At 35.5% G+C, this 25,519-nt stretch overlaps 1 protein-coding gene across 1 annotated transcript in view; it reads right to left on the bottom strand.

Annotated features, from left to right (window-relative positions):
• Positions 1–25,519, bottom strand: part of LOC130217490 (protein TANC2-like) — a 105,048-nt gene that overhangs the window by 45,826 nt on the left and 33,703 nt on the right. Inside the window, exon 2 of the mRNA XM_056449605.1 lies at positions 17,577–17,759. Coding sequence (XP_056305580.1) covers positions 17,577–17,685 — 109 coding nt within the window. The 5' untranslated portion in view covers positions 17,686–17,759. The remainder of the gene's footprint in view (positions 1–17,576; positions 17,760–25,519) is intronic.

Raw genomic sequence — 25,519 nt, 5'->3', positions numbered from 1 at the left:
CTGCCAAAAAGCATTAAATAATCAAATACTGGACAAATTCATTAATGGTTTGAATTATGACGCAGCCAAACGTGCTTCCAACAACACCCACCCCAACGAAGTAGGCAGAGGAAGTCCTGGCACATTAAAAGCAATAATACCACTTTAGACAGTGTGAAAGATCTGGTGGCAGTTCTGGAAAAGAGACAAGCCCTGCGCTTTAAAAATATCTCTACGATTAACAGACAGCCTCCCACATGGACAGGTCTCAAGATGACGGATCCTCAGCGATCTGTTACTAATATGATGACAGCGCTTCTCCATTTCTACTCATGCTGTCGGAAGCTTTCTCATTCTCTAGCACCAGAACTGCCAGGACACCTGCTATTACAGGAAAGCCAACACTCATTTACAGGGAGTCACCTTTAGATGAGCCCAGTGTTGACAGAGAAATCTCTGCTGTGATTGGCTGAGCTGACGGAATGTTCATGGATCCACTGCATAACAACATTTCGCCATTTTTTTGGAAAGTAAACAGACTCCTCTGTTATATAACATCATGTTTGACTTTGTTTACAATTTACGCAAGGTAATGTACAGAATTTGATGAATTCCGTGAACAATCTTTGTGGAAAAATCATCAATTATTCACATATTTTGATTCGAGCTGTTTAATGATGCCAGCTTTCTGCTCTTTTTTAATGTATTCAGAAGAGCTTCAAATGTAATAAAACACTTAATTCGGATACACTTAAAAAATATGATGTGAATTTTTTTCACAAAATGTCTTCTCATATTTACTGTAATATCATATAATCATTAAAGATACTGGTAAATCTAGCACTGACTTTAATAAATGAATAACGAATGAATGAAATATTAATTGTCATCACTGTAAAATTTAGCACAACTTATTATTTATTCATCATGCTAGGGGTGTAACGTTTGATCCGTGATTCGTTTATGGATCACAACCCACTGAACACACGTGACCTGTGGATTAATACTTTTTTTTTTGTAGATTAATGAATGCTGATGCCCCTCATGTCTGGTTTTGTGGTCCGGGGGTCACATATTTAACATTTATTTATTTTGATTCATAGTCTCATAAAAAGGTTACACACCTCTGGTAAGCACAAACCCTCAAATATTTAACTTGCCTTTTGCTGATATCTTCATTACATAATATCATTACATAATAGATCAATGGTCGATCTGGCCTTAAAAAAGGGTTACTTAATTGACAGATGTCATGTTATAGTAAAACACGGTTAAGTGATTCACTGAGAAATTCTGCGCTCGCTGCCTGTAACGTTAACTTACATTATGCTCACTATCCATGGCCCGTTCTTAATTTTGATTCTGTAAAATGTTCAAGAAACACAGTGAAAATGGACCTCATTAAGTCTCAACCTATAATAATATATATATATATATTATTTTTTTATTATTATACTATGTTCCTTTACTAATATAAAACATGTTTTATCCCATGTCTTATAAAAATGAGAGGAAAAACATCCTGAACAGACTAAAAGATGGGCATGATGGCAGGGACAGATTGCTATTTTAGAGCTGTGAGAACTCAACTCTGAATGACAGTTCCCTTGGGCTGCATCTTGAGGCAGTTTGGACCCTTAAACTGCAGAACAACTGTCAAAATCACACATTTCTTGTGATTTTAATGTATTAGGAAAAGTGTATCCAAGAAACAAAACCAGAGGAACCAAACAAGCTAAAATAGCCTCCAATAGCTAAAACATTTTTTCATTACAAACACTAACACATCCATACAAAAGAGAAACAAGCCGTGCCACAGCAGTGATAATTGCACAAGAGATCACTCTTTAAGAAAAGTATAGTGCCGAAATATAGGCAGCTTTGGTGAAAATTAGTAAAGAAGGCTGTAAAAGGGTGGCTCAATGGTTAGCACTGTCACCCTACAACAAGAAGTTCGCTAGTTTGATTCTGTACTGGGCCACTTGGCATTTCTGTGTAGAGTTTGTTCTCCCCGTGTTTGTGTGGGTTTCCTCTGCATGCTCCGGTTTCCCCCACAGTCCAAAGACATGCGCTATAGTTGCGCATGTCTACACCTGCGCTATAGACATGCGCAACCAAATTGTCTGTAGTGTATGAATGTGTGTTTATGGGTGTTTCCTAGTACTGGGTTAAAGCTGCTGTGTAAAACATATGCTTGAATAGTTGGCGGTTCATTCCGTTGTGGTGACCTCTGAAATAAAGACTAAGCCGAAGGAAAATGAATGAATGAAGGCTGTACTCCAGCAGTAAGTTTTGGAGTTTTTCTGGCCATTCAAACCATCATCCTAACAGACAGACACACACATCCTCTTCCAGGCTGATTTATGACATTTAAAGTTGACTGGGATTTCTTAATTATTGCCTTGATGGAGAAAATTGGTATTTTGAGTGTTTTTGGCATTTTCTTATTGCCATTTGCCATTTTGTGAAGCTTGACAACCTTTTGCAGCAAATCACAGCTTTGTTATTTGTTTTTACCCATTACGATGAATGACTGAGGCTACATTTACACCACGTAGCCAAAAACTGAAAAGCATTTTTAAAAGTTTTCACATTTGCATGACATCGTTTTAAAACAATCGATTTAAATACATCTATGAAAATTATTATGTATGCCAGGCAAGTATTTGGAGCTGTCTCCTTATTAGTAAACAAAAGTAACGGTTCAAGAAATGTAGAATTTGCCATGTGTGTAAGATGCGTCTTCACTGTTGGTTGTAATGTGAAGTAAATCCATATTTTGGTGATATGGTGTTAGGAAACCCTTGAGCAACAACAACACTACCACATACTCTGCCATTGTTGTGTGTTAGCCTTTAATCTACACTCTTCAAAACACGTACAGTACTATGCATGCGCATGACGACATCGTCTTCAAAGATTCTTTTTTTTTTTATTTACACGGACATGGCAACAGCGACGTCTTCAAAAACTTGTATTCAGTCACAAACATTTTGTTATCTAGTAAACAAACAGGCAAAACACATAAAAAGTTCCCATTTTGGCTGAAAATGTTGTAGTGTAAATGTTTGACCTGTGTTTCCTGAGTAAAGCTCTGTGAAACAGCCCAGTGGGCACCTTGATGTCAAAATACTATTAAAAAACAAGTCAAAGGTGCACATCGATTTGATTCCAATAGACTACCTTGATCGCCTCACAGCAAGAAGGTCGCTGGTTCGAGCCTCGGCTGGGTCAGTTGGCATTTCTGTGTGGAGTTTGCATGTTCTCCCAGTGTTCGCTGGGTTTCCTCCGGGTGCTCCGGTTTCCCCCACAGTCCAAAGACATGTTGTGTAGGTGAATTGGGTAGGCTAAATTGTCCATAGTGTATGTGTGAATGAGTGTGTATGGATGTTCCCCAGTGATGGGTTCCAGCCGGAAGGGCATCTGCTTCGTGAAAAAAATATATTCTGGATAAGTTGGCAGTTCATTCAGGTGTGGCGACCCCAGATTAATAAAGGGACTAAGCCAAAAAGAAAACGAATGAATGACTGACTACCTTGATGTCGAAATGACATCAAATTGATATCTTGAACATTGAACATTGAACATTGCAGTCAAAAAACACATCAAAAATCAATTACAGGACTGTCCAGTGATCAATTTTTGATGTGTTTTTGACGTCCATGTTAGATTTCAATTGATGTCGTTTTGAAGTAGTTTACATGTATTATAAGAACACAAAATCCAGAGTAAACATGTCATTTGATATTGAAGCTTTCAAAATAATAAAAATAAATGTTTTTTTGTGTTGTTATTTTGGTGGTCCAAAAGGCATCAATGTGATGATGTCAAACGGACGTTAACGTTTTGACATCAAATTAATTCAATTTTTTACAAGTTTTTTAATGCCCTTTTCACATCAAGTTGCCTGTTAGGAGTTGGTCTTAGTTGAAAATTGTTCTGTTTGAAGCCACACAGGTGTATTACAAATGTAAAACATTCCAATTCTCATATTTGAAAAAATATTTTCAATGTATGGCAATAATTGTTGCACATACAAAGAATAAATTTCTTTTTGTTTGCAAAAGATTGTTCTCAACAAGGCCAGAACTTTTGGTTAATATTTTGAAAAAAGCAAAACACCAAAAGCCTCAAAAATAAAAACATTTGATTCACACTGTTAACAATTTCCTACAGAATTTACAGTAACTTACTGGCAGCAGTTTGTCAATGTCAATTTTAGTTACAGTATATAGCACTATTAAACAAAACCAGAGGTTGACCAATGTGCTGCACAATACACATCACAACAAAGAAAAATCATAGCTGAAACAGACAATTTTCTTTGATAAAATGCCAAATCAAAACGGTAAGTTTTCAACCTAGATTTGAAAACAGACAAGAGATTATATAGACCTAATACAGAGGGAAGGAGCATTCCACAATCTAGGACCAGCTTTGCCAGTTACTTACTGTAACTCAATTACAGCATTTTCATTTACAGCCCTATTTATCTCGCTGTATTTGTAATGACATTATTGTATGTCTTTACTGTAAAATAGAGTAATTTTTACAATGCAACTTTAAAATACAGTAAGATACTGCATAACTGTCCAACAGCAAAATACAGTTCATTCATTTATTCATTCATTCATACAATCATTCATTCGTTCGTTTTGCTTCAGCTTAGTCCCTTTATTAATCAGGGGTTGCCACAGCGGAATGAACAACCAACCTATCCAGCATATGATTTACACAGTGGATGCCCTTCCAGCTGCAACCCAGTACTGGGAAACACCCATACACTCTCATTCACACTCACACATACACTACGGCCGATTTAGTTTATTCAATTCACCTATACCACATGTCTTTGGACTGTGGGTGGGAAACCGGAGCACCCAGAGGAAACCCACGCCAACACGAGGAGAACATGTAAACTACACACAGAAATGCCAACTGACACAGCCAGGACTCGAAGCAGCGACCTTCTTGCTGTGAGGAGACTGCGTTACCCACTGCACAACCCCACATTAATTAACAATGCATATTTACCAAGCGTGCCAATATCAGTGGAGGGACAAGTATTAATGTCAACATTCAAACATTTCACACTTTACCTTACGTAGATGCTTCTTGTTTTGGTTCTGCCATAAAACAGAACAGCTAGTTGGTCAATGTACCCGACACCCATCAGAGCTCACCCAGCACGATTTGTACACTGTGACTTCATTTTAATGAGGAGTGACGGCTCATTTATGTCCCTGGTGAGAAGGTAGCAGCAGGGAGTGAATGTCACTCCCCAACAGGCATCCTCAAATGATGTGGGTGAGTTATGTAAAGCATTGCTCTGGAGACTGCACCTTACACCTAGACCTAGTTACTGGGTGGATGTTTTAATTCCAGCGTGTTTGTGAAGCATAATCACACATATTTGTCCACATGAAGCTTGCCACTGAGGATGTAGTGGGTGGTTTCCAGGGTCTTCCTATGCAGTTGCTATTATTGCAATGTGGGTTGCTGTAAATGGTTGCTAAGCAATTACTTATGTCGCTATGACAGGGTTTCCCCAAACAGGGTTTTGTGAACTCCTAGTGATAATAAATTGCTAATAATAAGGGTAAAATACAATAAATATATACATTTATCGTTAATTAATAATTTATAATTTGCAAGATTCACTAAAAAAAATGTTTAAAGATGATTCCTTGGATATATAGTTTTTTAATTAAGTGGTTGTGAACAATTTATTTGGGCTGAATTTAAACAAATGACATTAGTGAATTTCATTTGCTTGTTTAAAGTCAACCCATATAAATTGTTGTAAATAATTTTTTTAAGTGTAGGAAGCAAAAAATATATTAATAATAAATACAAATAAAGTAAAACATGTAAAAACACGTTTAAATAAAATAAAGCAACATTTAAAAAATGATTTCAATTAAATTACAATATTTTATTTTAGACGGTTTGAGCTGCCAAATCCTTTAGGTAATGCCTGCTATTGATTTATGTTAGTTTTAGTATTAATGGGATATTTTTGGCAGGTTTTTATATATATATATATATATATATATATATATATATATATATATATATATATATATATAATATATATATATATATATATATATATATATATATATATATATTCAATTCAATTCAATTCAATTCAATTCACCTTTATTTGTATAGCGCTTATACAATGTAGATTGTGTCAAAGCAGCTTCACATAAAAGGTATATATATATATATATATATATATATATATATTTTTTTTTTTTTTTTTGGCAAGTTTTATATACAGTACAGTATATATATATACACACACAGTATCACAATAACATGTGGAACCTGAAGTATCATACTGTACATGTTAAAAGGTTCAGGAAATGTTACACATCAACGTCAAAAAAATACAAAAAAAGTGTCTTATTTTTGTCACTATTTACACATGTCACTATTTACTTACAATCAAGTGGTTTCAAAAGTGGTTATATCTTATGTAAAAATTATTCTGAAGAATGGTCGATGGACGGTCAATTACATTTCTCATACACATTTTTTTAGTTGAATCAATTGATCTTTTCTAGTCATCTCAACTTTCACTAGTCAAACTGACTAAAAATATTAAGTTAAACTTTGTATAACTTAAACAATTTAGCTGAAACCTGATTAACTCATTAAAATAATAGGGGTGTGAACCTACACTGGTCTGACGGTTTGGTTCAGTAACGATTCTCATGCCATCGATTTGATTCAATTCGGTATCTCAGCGCATCACAGTGCATTGACAAAGATTTCTATAAACAATTTGATATTTTACATAGCAACACAAGAATTCTGGTATTAAAATTTATAATTTATAAATATATTTATTATTTTTAATACAATTTTATCCTTTAATACAAGCAGTCAGTTATATATGAACTGTACCTTTCGTTTCACCTGCTCAAAGAAAACACTCTTATTGAACATCTCAAACAAAACTTCAGTACATGCTCAGAACAACATGAGCATTTATAGCAATTAAACAAACGTAAATATTATCCCGCTTGCTTTTTGAGCATTGTTGAGCGAGTTCTTGTACGCCTATGATTGGTCACATGCTCAACAGAAAAGGCTACGGTCAGCGCTGCTCTGGTTATGTTCAGCAAACAGTGACAAGGAAGCTGATGTTAATCGGCTGCACTGCTCAGCTAATCCATCATAGATGGCGACGTGGTGGAGAAAACTTGCTCTGCAGACACACTCGTGTCTGGATCCACAAGTAACGTTATTGTTGTAACAGCCACGAGAGGAGATAAAACGTTACCTCACATCACGACACGTCAGCAGGTCAAAGGGGCCACAGAGAGTGAGAGCTGGCCCAGTCAGTGAAAGACTGTCCAGAAAACTCACAAGCAGTCAAATGTGCACAGTTGTCTGCTTTTTAATTAGTTGGAGCGTTTTAATTACTCGCAGTCTCCTTCCTCACCATAGTAAACTACTGCCATGTAACACATATGTGATAAATGATGTCAGTACATAAAATAACCGGTTATGATTATTACTGAACCGATACCGAATTGTCTGCGTCTGCATCACAGTGCATTGAAGAAACAATTAATTTTGACACCCCTATAAAATAAGTTAAAGCAACATAAAAAAATATTGGTTGTCTTGACTTTTTGTCATTACAGTTTTTACAGTGTAAGAACAAAAAATACTTTGGCAGTCAATGACTTTTTTATTTATTATTATTTTTTTTTACAACGTTCCTCAATACATCTTCCGTTAATTTCAACAGAAGGAAGAAACTCAAACAGGTTTGGAACAAGTGGAGGACCAGTACATTTTGGGTGAACTGTCCTACTAGTTACTAGTTTAACAATTAGTCTAAGAGTTTAAATCCCTAACCACAGAAATGACCAATTAAAACAGTGATGCTTAACAAAACAAATGTATGTGAATAAGAGAATGAAAGTCTAAGTGATGATCAGAGACAAAAATGCTCACCGTCTTCATTCAACAACCGATCTCTCCTTTTCCTTCCTCACAAACAGATAAATCCATCATCACGTAACTCGATCATAAAGCAAACTGGTTCTGAATTGAAGCATCTACTCCGCTGATCTTGAGAAACCGATACTCATGATGATAGAAGAGGTGAGAGGAGGAGGAGGAGGAGCGAAGGAGAGAAGCTTGGCTTTGGGATGGAGAGAGAGAAAAAAAGCAAATCATGGCGCATGTGGAAGTCACGGCGTCACCTGAGACAGGAAACGAGGTGGTGTCACGCTTCCAATTATATCCCACGTCTGCGGCCCCCCTGGAAGCTTAAACGGCAGGCTATTTTGAGCCAGAAGAAGAGGAGTGAGTGAAGAAGACAATGGTGTTTAAGAGCCCAGGGGGACGACTCATCCATTCAGAGATGCTGTTGTCATGACGAGGAGGTGGTGCCATGTTATAGGAGATATTTCTCAAGTGCCTTTGGTGCAAAGAAGGCATCCAGAAACAACAAGAATACCAGAGCATTAGGAACTTACTAAAGTATGTATGAATGAAATTAGCACCTACTAAAAACATAAACCAGTATTCAGTATTTGTGAATTCCTTGCAATCTCCTAAAATCCATTTGTTTAGCAGTTACAGTTCTGAATTGATCATGAGTGGCTCAATGATGTTTGCTACTGTATATAGAGCTATCAGACAACCAATAAGAGCAGCCCAAAAGATGTACAGAGTCATTTGAATATGAGTGTGTCACATTCGCACACACAAACACACTTAGTCAGAGCAGCTTATTAACACAGTGAGTGTCAAAGGCAGCACATAGACACTGCATATTGAGTCTTTCACACTTCTTCCCTTCTTTCTGCCTTATGTCCCAGTCACAGGCACAATTTTGAGGAGCACATCGATCCACTCATTCTTTCATCTGTCCAGTCCTTCACTTTCCACTTTTTCTTTCCTCTTTCTCAGTCATCCACCTGTTCCTTAATCCATCCATCCATAAATGCACACATTCATCCATTTATTCTTTGGTCCAGCCATTCATTCAATATTTAACCGAACCATCCATACATCCATTCATAAATGCTTCTGTCCACTTAATCAGTCCATCCATCACACACATTCATCCATTTATACTTGTTCCATCCATCCATACATTATTTGATCCACCCATTCATATATCCATCCATCCATCTATCCAGCCATTTCTTTTCATCCATTCATAAATACTTCTATCCACTTAATTCTTAATCAGTCCATCCATCCATCAATCCATCCATCCCACACATTCATCTATTTACTCTTTATTCCATCCATTCATTAATTAATCCATCCATCCATCCACCCACCCATTTAGCTATTTCTTTTCATCCATTCATAAATACTTCTGACCACTTATTTTTTTATCAGTCCATCTATCCATCACATACATTCATCTATTTACTCTTTGTTCTATCCATTCATTATTTAATCCATAAACCCACCCACCCATCCATCCATTTATCCAGCTATTTCTTTTCACCCATTCATAAATACTTCTTTACACTTAGTTCTTAATCTGTCCATCTATCTATCCATCACACACATTCATCTATAAATTCTTTGTTCCATTGATTCATTATTTAATCCATCCATCCATCCATTCATCAATACTTCTGTCCTATTATTTCTTAATCAATCCATCCATCCATCACAAACATTCATCTATTTATTCTTTGTTCCATCCATCCATTCATTTAATCCATCCATCTAGCTATTTCTTTTCATTTATTCATAAATACTTTTCTACTTATTTTTTATCAGTCCATCCATCAAACACATTCAATGTATTCTTTGTTCCATCCATCCATTTATTATTTAATATTCATCCATCCATCTAGCTATTTCTTTTTGTCCAATGATAAAAACTTCTGGCCACTTATTTTTTAATCAGTCCACCCATCACACACATTCATCTATTAATTCCTTGTTCCATCCATCCATCTATCCGTTCATCCATCCACCCACCCATTATTTAATCCATCCATCCATCCCTTTATTTTCACTTATTCATAAATACTTCTGTCCACTTATTTTTTAATCAGTTCATGCATCAAACACATTCATCAATTTATTCTTTGTTCCATCCATGAAATTATTATTTAATTCATTCATCCATCCAGCGATTTCTTTTCATCCATTCATAAATACTTCAGTCCACTTATTCTTGAATCAGTCCATCCATCACACACATTCTTCCATTTATTCTTTGTTCCATGCATCCATTCACACATATACATTGTTCTTTAATGCCTCCATACATATATTCATCCATCTATTCATCCTACCAGCTTTCCATCACACTTTCATCCCTTCGACAATGCACTCTTTCATTCATCTATGCTAAGTCCATCCAACCACCTGTTCTTTCACCTATCCATCCATCTGATCCTTATTTTATTCATTCACCCACTCTAACACACCCACCCACCCACTCACACACCCATCCATCCATCCTTTCATCAGTATATTCTTTGTTCCATTTATCCATTGATTATTTCATCAATCCATCCATCCACTATTTTTCTCATCCATTCATAAAAGCATCCCTTCTTTCCATGCAGTCACAATTTATTTATCCATCCACATATACAGTACATCATTCCTCAATCCACCCATACACATTAATTTCTCCGTTCAAACCAATTCTTCATTATTTCATTTCCCTCCTTTCACCCCTCCATTCTTTCAAACATTTAATAATCCATTTATTCATCTTTACATCCAACCATGCAGGCATATAAAATAAAAAGACTGAGGTTGGAGGGCCGTGTGTTTACATGTTTACCTACATATAATTTAAAACTCTCACCAGAATGTTGGTGATTACAGTAATTGCACTGGTTAAGACGGCTGGGAGGGTCAAAGGTCATTGTTCAGTCACTGGAACGGAAGCAGTTGCTCAGCAGTGATTGCCATCATTAGAGTGTAAATGTAGCCTTCAGTTCCAGGAACTGACTCTCACATAAAAAAGGGGGACGAAAACCCCCTTAAAATGTTTCAACTTGAGAATAACCCCAAGACTACCCATCTGGAGTGCCATGAGATCATATAAGCCGAGTCTCCCACCAGCTCCCATCAGTAATTGCAGCTTAAGTCATTCAAGACAAAGACACTAGAGTTTATCTTAAGCCCATTAAAAAGTATGGTGCAAAGTGTGGGGTAATTTGTAGAGAAAAAAAAGAGCTTGGAAAATGAAAGCATTTGTAAGATCAGAACGGCCGGTCAAAAACACACACTCATCAGTATTATGTATAAAATAAGGGCAAACCTCTAGTAGCCAGTAAAAATCTAATAGACAAGGATTCAGTTTTATCCCTCTCCATAAAGTAAGTTTTCACTCCAAAATTAAAAATGTTTTCTTTTGACCCCCTGTGTCATTCCAAACTATCTTCAGTGGAACACAATAGACGAAATATGAAGAATATCCATTTTATGAACATGAACTACATTCATTTATTCATTCAGGGCTTAGTCCCTTTGTTAATCTGGGGTCACCACAACGGAATGAACCACCAACTTATCCAGCATATGTTTTATGCAGCGGATGCCCTTCAAGCTGCAACCCATCACTGGGAAACATTCATACACACACCATGAACTACACTGTAAAAAAATAAAATAAAATAAAAAAAGTTGACTCAAAATTAAGGCAACCAGATTCAGGACATTTGACTTGACTCAACTTAAAATCGAGTCAAGTGCAGTACTTGGGTTGAAAGTTGAGTCAACTCAAAAGGCTCTGCAGCAAGTTGCCTTACAATTTTGAGTCGAGTCAACTTTTTTTATTTTTTTAAAATTTTTTTTACAGTGTACAAAAAAAGTCTACAATGCTACAAAATGACAAAAAAAGTGCAACAAAAGTACTGGAAATTACACAGAAAAGTACAGTACAGTATATTTTTAACAGTCTTCTATCTAACTAAAATTAGGGTCACTGGTTAATGTAAATGTTGATATATTGCACCTTCATTATTAGCAAATTTATGATAGTTTGTTCTTTTGAGTCAGATCTTTTTCATCAATTGTTCATCATGTTCATTAAAGTGTTTATGGGATAGATCAGTTAAAATGAATGTTCTAAATCTCTCATGTTGTTCTGAATCAGTAAGACTTCCTTTCTTCTGCTCACCACAAATGAAGATATTTTGAGAAATTAAAAAAATCTGGTAACACTTTATAATAACTACATACAATGAACCATTTATTAAGCATTAGCAAATAGTTAATTCATTATCTGTTAAGCAGTAACTCTAAATTAACAGACGTTAGTAAGCAGTTTATAAATACAGCTACAAATGCTGTATTCTTGACTTATAAACACATTTATAATGTACTTAATGATTGTGTTTTCATACTTTTTTACGTATTAACTGTTTATTACTAAATGAAGTATTTTTTATTATTTATAAACCATTTGTATTTCAATGTAGTTGGATTTTAGAATCATTCATACTTAGTTAATAAATCATTAATAAACCATTGTAATCAACATTAAATATTTTATTATTCAGGCATACAGTATATTAACGATTACTATGTATGTTAATAAATGCTTTATTAACTCAACTTCATGCAGTTTTGTGACCTAATATGAAGTGAGGACTATTTATGTTTTGTAAATCCCATATAAATGACAATTAAAGGGTTAGTACCAAATTAACAATAAATGTTTGCAATCTTATCTAAAGAATAAAATTACTGTAAAGTTTAAACATTGCAGAATAACAGGAGTGTAAAAATACAAATAGAATTAAATTCAATTAAATAAAATAGGATAAAACAACAACATCAATAATTTAACAATATATAATGATACAAAATTTTAAGTTATTAAATAAAGTTTAAATTGTACAGTCATTTTATTTGACATAAAATTACAAAGATTTATTTTTCATTTGATACAGTTTCATTTGTGTATCTTCAAATGAATAGAATTTAATAAAGTCATTTAGTTTCTTTTTCCTGATTAGAATATAACTGAGCCTTTAATTGTCATTTATAAAGTATAAACAGTCCTCACTTTAGATTAGGTCATAAACTGGATGAAGTTGAGTTAATAAAGCATTTATTAACATACAAATAAACTATTAGTATTTGCTTGATAGATTATTTATAGTGTGTAGTTATCACAAAGTGTTGCCAAAAATGCATTTATTTTTAATGTGCAACTGTGTTATCTAGTTCTCCCTGTTCATAAAATCTGCTAATGTTCATCACAGATATACATTTTCATACATTTTCATGGACAGTAATAAATAATAAAATAACAATAATAAAAAGTCCCGATTAACTTTCTAAATTAAGGTAACGCAAGTTGTCATAACTTATGTTTTTATGTTACTTTAACTCAATTTAGAAAGTTAATCAGGTTTAAACAGATTTTAGCTTTAGGTCAGCTTAATTGGAGCAAGTTAAAATAACTTGTAAAGTTTAACTGGTTCCATGTAAAAATTTAAGAGAGCAACATACTTTTTTACGGTGTGGGGTTGCAGATGCACAGAGAACTTAGGTTCTGTTTGCACTAATACGTTTTTGTTTTAAAAGGCATAAGTTTTGCTACGCTTACGCCTTCGGTGCACACTACCCTGGAGTTTTCGAACACCAAAATAAAGCGTTTTAGAAGCACTGAAAAGGCCGTTTTCATTTTAAAATGCTGCTGCTCCGTGTCAGTGTGGATGGGGGAAAATGGAGACATCTAAAAATGGAGACATGACTGCAAATATTCGCCTACCTTGGAGCTTTTTCCTAAGTATTAAGTAGCCTACACAAAGTTCAGTCTTCCATCCTCTCCTTGTAAGTTCAGACTTCGCCAGTTTGATAAGGAAAACAAACTCCCGAAGACACGTTGTGTGAATCTTCAAATGGAACAGTGTACTTTATAACATCATTCACATTTTTCCAGCTACATTGATTCACTTTCTTAACAATAAAATGAAAACCTGATATAAGGAACTGCCAATTTTCATTTTGATATTAACAGACACCAAAAATGTTAAGGCGTTGTATAGCTACATATTTATATCTTCACTGTATGCATGTTCATAACAAAATGGAGCCTATAACACAACTGCTTCCTTTCATTTTCCTTTCATATCCAGTCTCTTCTGCTGAATATCAGATTTAATTATCAATAATGGCCATTAAAAAAGTATAATGTACAATAAGTTTTACCTACATAGAAAACAAAAGGCAAGCAATAAGTCAAATGTGCAGAATCAGTGTACGCGATTACATAAATTAATATATTAACTTATCTTGGCGCTCAGTCAAAACACATTATTTGAGAAGTAATAGATTTAAAAGACCAAAGTCTGGGAATATGTCGTTAGATATAGACAAGATGAATTAAACATCACTTTAACAAATATAGTGAGATTAGATTCAGCGGTAGATCCTTGATGAATCGTCTGACGTGCACAGCTTTCACCTGGGGTTCTGTGCTCAAAACACCCGCTGACTGCCTGGAGCTCAGAAGAGTGTAAACGCTGTGGTGTGTGGTCACGTGATGTGTGTTTTCAGTGGTGCAGTGTAGACAGAAAGCTGTTTAGAAAAGCTAGGTGAAATGCCAGTATGGACGTGGATCGTTTTCATCCTAAATTTCATTTTAAAACTAAAATGTATTAGTGTAAATATGGATATGAATATATATAACTGTGACTGCAAAAAAAAAACCAAAACCTGTTGATATCATTATGGTGACATTACTAACAAAAATAAAATTGCAAGTGAACATTTTACAAGTTTTAGCAGACGTCTTTGGTGGATTAACCATATATAAGTAGATATTATATATCCAGCATCTAAATAAAACACATCTGGTGTTTTTGAAAAAATGAAATCAAATATTACATATTGTGGGAGGAAAATAAACAGTGAGCCAATATTTGGAGTAGCAGAGGGCTGGACGAACAATACAGGACATGGAAAGAAAAGGAAATCACACTCTCCTCCGTACTGTCCTGCTTCCAGGAGAGTGTGGCTGAAAACAAGTCATTGTGTTGGGCTGAGCTTCCGCGGACTGGACACACTCAGTGGAACAACTGGGAAATGATAAAAGCAGGAAAACAGTGCAGGGATGGAAAAAGTCACTGGCTCCAGTTCAAGCTCGGGGGGGGGGGATGAAAACACCAGAGGAGTTTATAGAGAGTCTGCAAACAAAAGTTCACAGGAATAATTCTCATTTCTGATCTTTCACCACTTTACAATCTACGAGAAAAGCACAGGAAACAATGAAGAAAGATAAAGAGAAATGTGGGAAAAGAGTGAATCAATAACTACACTCAAACTCAAGACATAAACATTTAGTGCTAGGGCCATAGTGCTAGTGCTAACTACTTTAGCAACATGCTAGGGGATTCTACAAATAAAATATCAACAGGATAAAATGTGTAAAGCATTTATTTCTAAACAGAAATATATCAAAATATACTGTATATATTCCTTCCTTGTATGTATTAATACATGTATCTCTATTGTTCATTCAGCACATCTACCCTCCATAAATGCACAGCTAAAGATGTCACTGGACCACCACTGACAGCATTCGCAGAAAACAACATGACGCTCTCTGAGGAGGCGATTAGCATTTCTGAAACATTAATGGTGCACTAACACTCCTTCAGCTGAGCAACTTCTCCACAGAGACAAAAAACGAAGGAGGAAAAGAAAATAATTAGTGCACCCTTGTGGCTGCTAAGAGAAGTGCAGTGTCTATGATTAGAAAAAAAAAACACAAAAGTATGGTTGTTAATTATTTATATAGAATGTAATATGCACATATAAATACTTGAGGATGTACAAATGGTGCTTTACATGGCAAATATGATTTTGTTCTTTTAATATTTTATTTTGTTCTAATAAAACCAATTGAACATTATTGAATCAAGATTACTTATGAGATACTGCTTCTTTACTCAAAAAACAACATGACAAGACAATAAGCCTTGGTTTTTGTGGGAAATTTTTTAAATAAAATTACTTAAGCTTAATATTTCTAATCTTAAAATGTTAAAGCTTAAGATTAGAATAAGTATCAGTGGGGTCAAAAAAGTTTTCCCTTACTTTTGTACCCCATTTACCACATTTGTCCTGGCATAAAACCCCCCAACTTTATTTATTCTAACTAACTAACTAACTAACTAACTAACTAACTAACTAACTAACTAACTAACTAACTAACTAAACAAATTATTATTATTATTATTATTATTATTATTATCTAATATTACTAATATCACAATAATTATAAAAAATAATATATGAATGATAAAAAAAAATCTAAAGATAACTATTCCTTGAGTTTGTCTCGAATTAAGATTTTTTTGTACTTGTTAAAGGTAAAAAAATTACAATTTACATTTCTTGTTAAAATTTTACATTGTAAATGCTGTGATCATTTGAGGTTGAGTAAATGGTATAAAAATGGGGGGGGGGGGGGTCTCTTCTTTTAAAGTGCCCTATTTATGGTTAATTTGTTACATTTGTGAACATTAAAGATTATTAAATGCCTGAGTCTTACTTCCGGCACAAATTGACTATAGGTTAATAACACATTTTGAATAATACCAGCTTATAATCCATAGCTGGTTGCAAACAATGTCTACTTTGACCATAAAAACACTGTTGTTGTAACTGAGGCATGGAAGATTTTGTCAACATATTGAGAAGGTGCCAGTTTCTGTGCTGTGAAAAGCAAATAAATTTTGCAATTATTTATAAATGATGAAGACTTGGGCTCTAACTGAGACAAATGATAAAGCTGTTTGATATTGACAAAACACAAACAGATGTCTTGATTCTTTTGTTTCAAGTATGGTTTGTGTTGGCGTTTCTGCTGGTCATGGATAAATAAAAAAGATACTAAAACTACCAGAAGGTGATGGAAAGTCTTGATGAATGAGTCACTGTAGAATTCATTCAAATGATTCGTTCAAAATGGCTGAGTCATTCAGTAATTAAAGTTACCCCATTTATCCTGGCATAAAATAAAAAACTCACTAGCTAACTAACTAAACAAATTCTTATTATTATCATTAGATTTAATCATTTAAAATAATAATATATAAATGATTATATATAAATGATTATATATATATATATATATATATATATATATATATATATATATATATATATATATATATATATATACACATACATTTTTTTACAAAACTAAAAATAATTATTCCATGAGTTTGCCTTGATTTAAGATTCTTTTTTTACTTGATAGAAAAATGTCAAATTAATAATTATATATTTTAAAATCTCTCTTTTTTAAAAACAATCCTTCAGACCTTTTTTTGCTAAATCTCCTTAATTACACAAACTTGTAAAACCAAGTTCTCTAAAAATAACACATTGCAACACAACCGCTACCTCTCAAACACGCACACAAACACAAGCTCATTCACACTCTCGCTGGTATGCAAGGTGAAGGCATTTGTGCTCTCTGCGGGAGATCTGGCATTCAGCTGGAGTGTTTGAGAAGGGAAACAGGAGGTGCTTCTCGCTGACACACATACACAAGTACACAAGCCACGTAAACACAGCACCAACACAACAACTGAACACACACGGGGTGTTACCTGGCAGTCTCTTGATGGGTTGCAGACGCATGTTGAGGGCCTGATGGGACAGCAGAGGAGAGGAGGGGAGAGAGCGCGTCACGCCCTCCATGATCCGAATGTGCTGCATGCCCTCGGTCACCGGGAGAGGAGGGACAGCGTAATCCCCCTCGAACACACACTCGCCCTCCACGGAGTCACTGCCTGCAGAGAAACACACAGATCGCAATCACTTACACATTCTAATGCCTTACGCTAGCAGGCGACCAATCAGACGAGGCCATTCCGCATTTGCATATCAGAGTCAGAAGCACAAACACACAGTTAGACGGTTCAGCTTATTAACACTGCACTCTATCAGTGTACCTGAAGAAATGACACCTCCAGATATAGAAACCCAGAGAAAGAGACTGAGTGAGATTGAACATGGTGACAGACGACTGTAGATGTCATGTTTGTGTAAGTAGACATACAATGTGTCTTACACGCAAACACTGATACACCTTTTCCACGCTAGCTTGCTTAAAGGGACAGTTCATCCAAAAATGAAAATGCTGTCATTTGCGAATGATGCGAATTAGATTTGTGCCCAAAATTGAAGTATCGCATAAAACATTTAAACATAAAACATGGCTATGTATTTTCAACATTGTAAATGCTGTGATCATTTGAAGGTCAGTAAATGGTGACAGATTTTTCATTTTTGATGTGAAATCTCTTTCAAAGGTGTCCTATATTTGGCTAATTTGTCATATTTGTCAATATTAGAGATCATTGAATGCCTAAGTCTTACTTACTGCACAGGTTTATAACACATTTGAATAATACCAGCTTATAATCTATAGCTGGTTGCAAACAATGTATGACCCTATGAGCAGGGCCAGACAGAATCTGCGGACGTTTTTTGCCATTTCTGCGGAGTATTTTGGTAAAAATCTGCACATTTCTGCGGAATTATTTTGGGAGTATCATAACTAAAACCATAACATATGAAATAAAACATAATATCTTTGTAACTTTTGTTTAATGTTTAAAACGCAGATCAAATTAGATTCACTTTATTTGGTTATCAAAGCAAGTCTCTCATATAATATATCTAGTAAAGGACAGAAAATATCACTTTACAAACTGCATTGTACATAAATCAGATGAACATTTTCATATTAGTCAATAATATTAATGTAAATAATTTAAAAACTGAATAAATATAGATTTACACACATTAACTCAAGCAAATAAACAGAATTAATGAAACTAAAAATCTGCGGAATTCTGCACGCACAGATTTCATGTGGGCCTACCTATGAGGCACGGAAGAGTGTCAACATATTGAGAAGATGCCCGGTTTCTGTGCTGTGAAAAACAAGTCAATTTTGCACTCATTTATAAATGATGAAGACTTGGGCTCTAACTGAAACAAAACATAAAGCCCCATTCACATGGGGTAAGCATCAATGCTTGCCATTCACTTTGAATGGATGATGTCAATCGTTGCGAACTGAATTTTGGATCCGTCGGCGCAGCTTCAACAGCATCACTCGCTGCAGAAGTTGCAGAATTTGTCAACTTTTCAAGCAACAATGGAAGCGTCAGCCAATCAGATCCCTTTATGCAAATACCCCAGGTCATACAGTAGCCGACTGCGGACTAATTTCATTGGCTGATGCTGCTGTGACGATCAAATCAGCCACAATTTCAGACACACCCTCCATCAAGCGTAGATGCTGAATCTCTGTGTGAATTGGGCGTAAGGCTGTTTCATATTAACAAAACAAAAAATAGATGTCTTTATCTTTTTGTTTCAGGTGTGTTTTGTGCTGGTGTTTTGCTGGTCATGAATAAAAAAAAAAAAAAAAGACACTAAAACTGCCAGAAGGTGAAAAGTCTTAATAAATGATTCACTGTAGCATTCATTCAAAATGGCTGAGTCATTCGGTAGTTAAAAGTATGCAGTATCCAGGACTGAGGTTGAACTAGGTATTGCGATCCAAATTAAAAATATTAGATAATTTTTTTTCACCCTGCCCCTCTTCCGCTGGCACAACAAGCATGCAGGTTGCCAGACTGATGACACTAACAGATCACAAGAAGTTTGAACATTACACTGTCAGCTGATAAGCTAACTTTAGTTTATGTTTGCAATATTTTAAATTGTTCGAAAAAAAGGAAAACAAAAGCTGCAAGTTACGTTTGTACATATGCTGAAGTTTAAAATTGAATAATGTTAAATCAAACTGTTAAACTTAGTTATCATCAATGAATCTAAGTATACTAATGTAAACCTTTGCTGCTGTTATTATGACTGGTGGTGTCAGATTTTTATGTGTGTGTGCTGTTTAAAAATGACACTAAAACTGCCAGTAGCTGACAGAAAGTCTTAATGAATGATTCATTGTAGAATTAATTCAAATGATTCACTCAAAATGGCTGAGTCATTCAGTAATTAAAGGTGCAGTATGCAGGACTGAGGTTGAACTATGTATTGTGGTCCAAATTAAAAATACTGGATACATTTTTTTACCTCTTCCTCGGACACAACAAGCATGCGTGTTGCCAGATTGAAGACACTAACAGGTTACAAGAAGATTGAGCTTGACTATTATTATTATTATAGTTTGTAATATTTAAATTGTTTGCAAAAAAAGTGCTTAGATTTTTTAATCTTTTTGGCTGCAGCCACATACATTGAGACAGCCTTCATGACTAAAATAAAATAGTTGTCTGCCAAGGCGACCAAGGGTTCCAAAATATAATTGGGTAAACTGGCAGTGGGCAGAGTTACACAGACCAAAACAAAGACAGACATTGCTAAACTAAACCTTTTTTTTTCCAGAGCAAAACAGATTAGCTTAACTCTGAGACACAAGTTACTTATCTTCATACACTGATTTACATTTAAAATTGAATAATGTATGACCAAACAGTTCAACTTAGTTATCATCAATGAATCTAATTATACTAATGTAATCCATTGCTGCTGGTATTATGACTGGTGGTGTCAGCGTTAGCTTTTATATGTGTGTGCTGTTTAAAAATGACACTAAAACTGCCAGTAGCTGATGATGATGAATGAATGATTCGTTGTACATGTCATTCAAATGATTCACTCAAAATGGCGGAGTCATTCAGTATTTAAAGGTGCAGTATGAAGGATTGAGGTTGAACTAGGCGTTGCGGTCCCAATTAAAAATATTGTATACATTTTTTCACCTTGCCCCTCTTCCTCTGACACAACATGCACTCAGGTTGCCAGATTGATGACACAAAGAGATCACAAAAAGATAGTGATATTTGAATTATTTGCAAAAACAAAATTATAATTCGTAGATTTTTATTACTCTGAATCGTCATCTTATTTCGCAGGTTACTATTGATCTCTAGAGGCCGCATTTTTGACATAAGCTGCATACACCAAGGCAGTCTTCATGACTGAAATAAAATCCAAAATATAATTGGGTAAACTGGCAGTGGGCGAAGTTAAAACCAATACAGACATTAACATTCCAAAACAAGATTTTTTTTTCAGAGCTCTGAAAAGCATTTCTCATAACATTTCTTTCAGAAACTGTAGCTACATCCGAGCAAACACGCAATGTTAATTATGAACTTGAATAATACGGCTTTCTTTATGAGGACGAGGATATGTGATGACTGAGGAGACGTGTGGTTTCTGTGAGAAGAGCATAAATGCAATAAACATCTATGTATATTAACATTAGTATGACATGGTAAAAATAAACATTGCACATGGCCTACATATGCTGACATAAGTTTAAAAACTAAACAGTTAAACTTAGTTATCATCAATGAATCTAATTATACTAATGTAAACCATAGCTGCTGTTATTATGACTGGTGGTGTCAGCTTTTATATGCATGTGCTGTGTAGCACAGCAGCAGGCTTGTTATAATGCAAAGATACTACTAAACTAAATTTTTTTTCTGACTGAAAATCAGACTCAAACATTTCAAGTACACAATAATCATGAATCTTCAGTTCAGATGCCTCTGGAAGCTACTTTGTGTTTTGCTCTTGTTGCTGTGAAATAAAAAAAAAAAGAAAAAAAAAAATCAATCAAAAGATCAACTGAAAATGAATTATGCAAGTGATGAATCTGTGAATCATGACTCATCTGTGAAGTTTTAAAAATGACAGATTGATGACTAAACAAATGACTGAAGTCAGCAAAACTCAGGGCATCAGAATTTAATTTGACTGAACGAATTCATGGGAAGAGGACAAAGAACTATGATACAAAACCGAGTACAGCAGAACATGTTGCAATAACTATATAACTACCTAGCTAGTAGCTAGTTATAAACAGAATTATTTTAAGGCCCCGTTTACACTAATACGTTTTAGTTTGAAAACACATATGTTTTGCTACGGTTACGCCTTCCGTCCACACTATGCCAGAGTTTGAGCGCTGAAAACGGAGCGTTTTGGAAACGCTGAAAAGGCCATTTTCATTCTAAAGCGTTGCTACTCCGTGTCAGTGTGAATGGGGGGAAAACGGAGACATCTAAAAATGGAGGCGTGGCTGCAGACATTCACCTAGCTGATTGGAGCTTTTGCTCAATATTAAGTAGCCTACAAGTAGCCAGCCTTAAAAACTGAGTACTGCTGACGATACTAACTAACTTTGCCATCTGAATAAACATAAACAAAGAACACTGATCACACACTTACCAAATCAGTAGAGACAGGACAATCAACACCAACTGGAACCGCGTCTTTTTTAAAAGACGATGAGGGGCAAATCCAAATTTCACCATTTCCAGATGCAAAAAGCTCTCAGGTAAATAATGTTCCTTACAAACATATTTCTATTGCATGGTAGCAGACCACTGTAATCCACACATGTAGGTCCACATGCGATCCGTGCTCTCATCGCAGGAAAAAGGGAAACAAAACCTTCGTTGCGGCACATTTATAAACACAACACTGGCGACCCTTGTCCCCAAACAATTCTTCTACTACTACTAGTTTTAATTACGGTTGGCAACACAACACAGAAAAACAGTCTTTGAAGCTATATCATGCATATTAATGAAGTTGCACCTTATTCACAATAGATGCTCTATTGTGAATGAGGTGCAACTTTATTAGTATGCATGATATAGCTTCAAAGACTGTTGATTGGTTCGAAACAAGTCTCTCATGGATTAATGCTGAAAACTCAAAGACATCATGTTGTACCGGCTGGTACAGTTATCCAGTCTCCACGCTGGAATTTACACAATGATCTCATCGTCGTGATGCAGCTTCAAAACGTCTTTTCAAACCGGAAGACCATTTTTTTGTGAAATATATGTGTCTTAATAGTGTGTTTTTTTGCAATGTGGGACATATTTACTGTATATAAATATATATAGATGACTGTCAACATATCAAAAAATGTGTTTTGGTGTCACATGACCCTTTAATAAATCATTGTAATATGCTGATTTGCTGCTCAAGAGACATTTATTGTCATTATGAATAATAAGGCTTCTGCCTACTATTTTTGTAGAAACTGGAATACTTTCCAGATTATTTACTCAATAGTGAATTCTAAAAAAAGAACTGACAAGCTATTTGAGGGGCAGCACGGTGGTGCAGTGGGTAGCACTGTCACCTCACAGCAAGAGGGTCGCTGGTTCGTGCCTCAGCTGGGCCAGTTGGCATTTCTGTGTGAAGTTTGCATGTTCTCCCTGTGTTTGCGTGGGTTTCCTCCAGGTGCTCTGGTTTCCCCCACAGTCCAAAGACATGCAGTACAGGTGAATTGGGTAAGCTAAATTGTCCGTAGTTTATATGTATGAATGGAAGTGTATGGGTGTTTCCCAGTGATGGGTTGCAGCTGGAAGGGCATCTGCTGTGTAAAACATTTGCTAGATAAGTTGGCTTTCATTCCACTGTGGCGACTGCAGATTAATAAAGGGACTAGGGCGAAAAGAAAATGAATGAATGAATAAATATTTGACTGTCTATCTGACTTTGCTGAATCAAGGTATAATCTGTCTCTAAGTGAATACGGTGAATGGCATCTACTATATGGCAGATGACAATGTCCCTATTTGTGCTGCCATTAAAACGCCATCATGGGTCTTTCATTAACTACCAATTACACTCTAAATTTAATTTGACGCAGAGGCAGGAGGATGGAGCGCATTTAATCACACGCATATGACTTTTATCAGGCTTGTGAGATCAGAGATGTGAAAAACACTATGAGTCTCTCTTTAGCACACTTCCTGTGAGTGAATTTACTATTCGTAGAGCCAGTAAATCTACCGTGTGTGTGTTTGCAGTGCTGATGTTGGGTGGGGTCGGGACTCTGCTGATGTCAAGCAATCTCTTACACCACTCTCTCTCTCTTTCTCTCACTACAGATTTTTCAACCCGCTTTCTTCCTCATCCATCAGCCCCACCCAACATCCTCATCATACACTCTCATGCATTTCAGAACGCATCACAGCCCACCCCTCTCACAAATCTATCTGTCACAGGGGTTCAGCTTTTTTGCATAACACTTAAATAAAATGAAGCCAAAAACAGGTCCCTAGTAATATTTCCCCCAACTATACCCAAATGTAAACATGCCCATTATGTTCACAGAAATGATGTCCAAATATGCTGTCAAGCTCACCAGATTTAAAATGTCAGATCTCTCTCTCTATTCATATGGATGGAGGGGGAAAACGTTCTGCTAAATGAGTAAATGTAAATTTACATCCGACACTGCAATCCATCTACATTACTGCAGATACATTTGGCTTTCTTTTCATAGTGAGAAATCTTTATGTCCTGTGAATATTGAGCGTTTTGAAGACTCTCAATCTCAGAGCTGAAAACACTGTATTTTGCAATGTACTGTGGACAGTGAAAAAGAAAGAGATTAGTCAATTGATGCATATACTGTACACATATCTTTTTTATACCAGCACGCGTTTGCTTTGTATTATTCACTTGTCAAAGATATGGTACTGTGTCTTTATATTGCATTCCAGCAAAGATGACAGCATTTGAATCTTTTAAAAATGCTAAACAAATTTCAATACAGTTAGAGTAGGAGTTTATATGAATTAACTTACTGGTCCTTATTTTCTTCATATCGTACTTCATATTCAATTTTCTGTAAATGATTATACATATTAAAAGTAGCAGCCCTGGCTCATTACAAATACATGCTTCAGCAGCCTGCATTTTTCATTCATTTTATTTTCGACTTAGTCCCTTTATTAATCAGGGGTCCCCACAGTGGAATGAACTGCCAACTTATCCAGCATATGTTTTACTTTACGCACTCACACACATACTGTACAATATGGCCAATTTAGCTTATTCAATTCACCTGTACCAGAAGTCTTCGGACTGTGGGGGAAACCAGAGCACCCGGAGGAAACCCACACGAACACGGGGAGAACACGCAAACTCCACTCAGAAATGCTGACCCAGCCAGGGCTCGAACCAGCGACCTTCTTGCTGTGAGGCGATCATGCTACCCACAACGCCACTTTGATACCAGCCTACATTTTGCACCAGGTGTTGTTTGAAATGACAAATCCACTAGAGGGCGATGTCTACATCGTTGTGAATCTGAAATATGTTACTTTGTTTACATTTTGCTGTATGGGTAAGATACACTTCCTTGTACATGTCCTTGAGAAAGTGGAGCTTGTTGTACAGATCACCTGCTAACCACTTACCTAAATCCTTACATACAGTAAACCCAACCAATGGTGTTTTTAAAAGCAAGCATATGATAAAAGTACATTGCGACTGCATAGTTTTATCTCGATTTTGCATTGCATTTTTTTTTTTTTTGAATGGTCTTCCACTAAACTTGAACCAGAGAGCTCTGCATCAGAAGAACAACACCATACAAAGTGAGCTACCGAGCAAACTGACCTCATCAGAAAAGTTGTACATATGATGATTGTTAGGTGAAGCAAACTTAATTGATTACAAAGCATAGACACTG

Source organism: Danio aesculapii, chromosome 3 (assembly GCF_903798145.1).
Source record: "Danio aesculapii chromosome 3, fDanAes4.1, whole genome shotgun sequence".
In the NCBI taxonomy this organism is placed as follows: Eukaryota; Metazoa; Chordata; class Actinopteri; order Cypriniformes; family Danionidae; genus Danio; species Danio aesculapii.
Note: the sequence above shows the minus strand (reverse complement) of the source record. Positions and strands in the feature narration are given on the sequence as shown.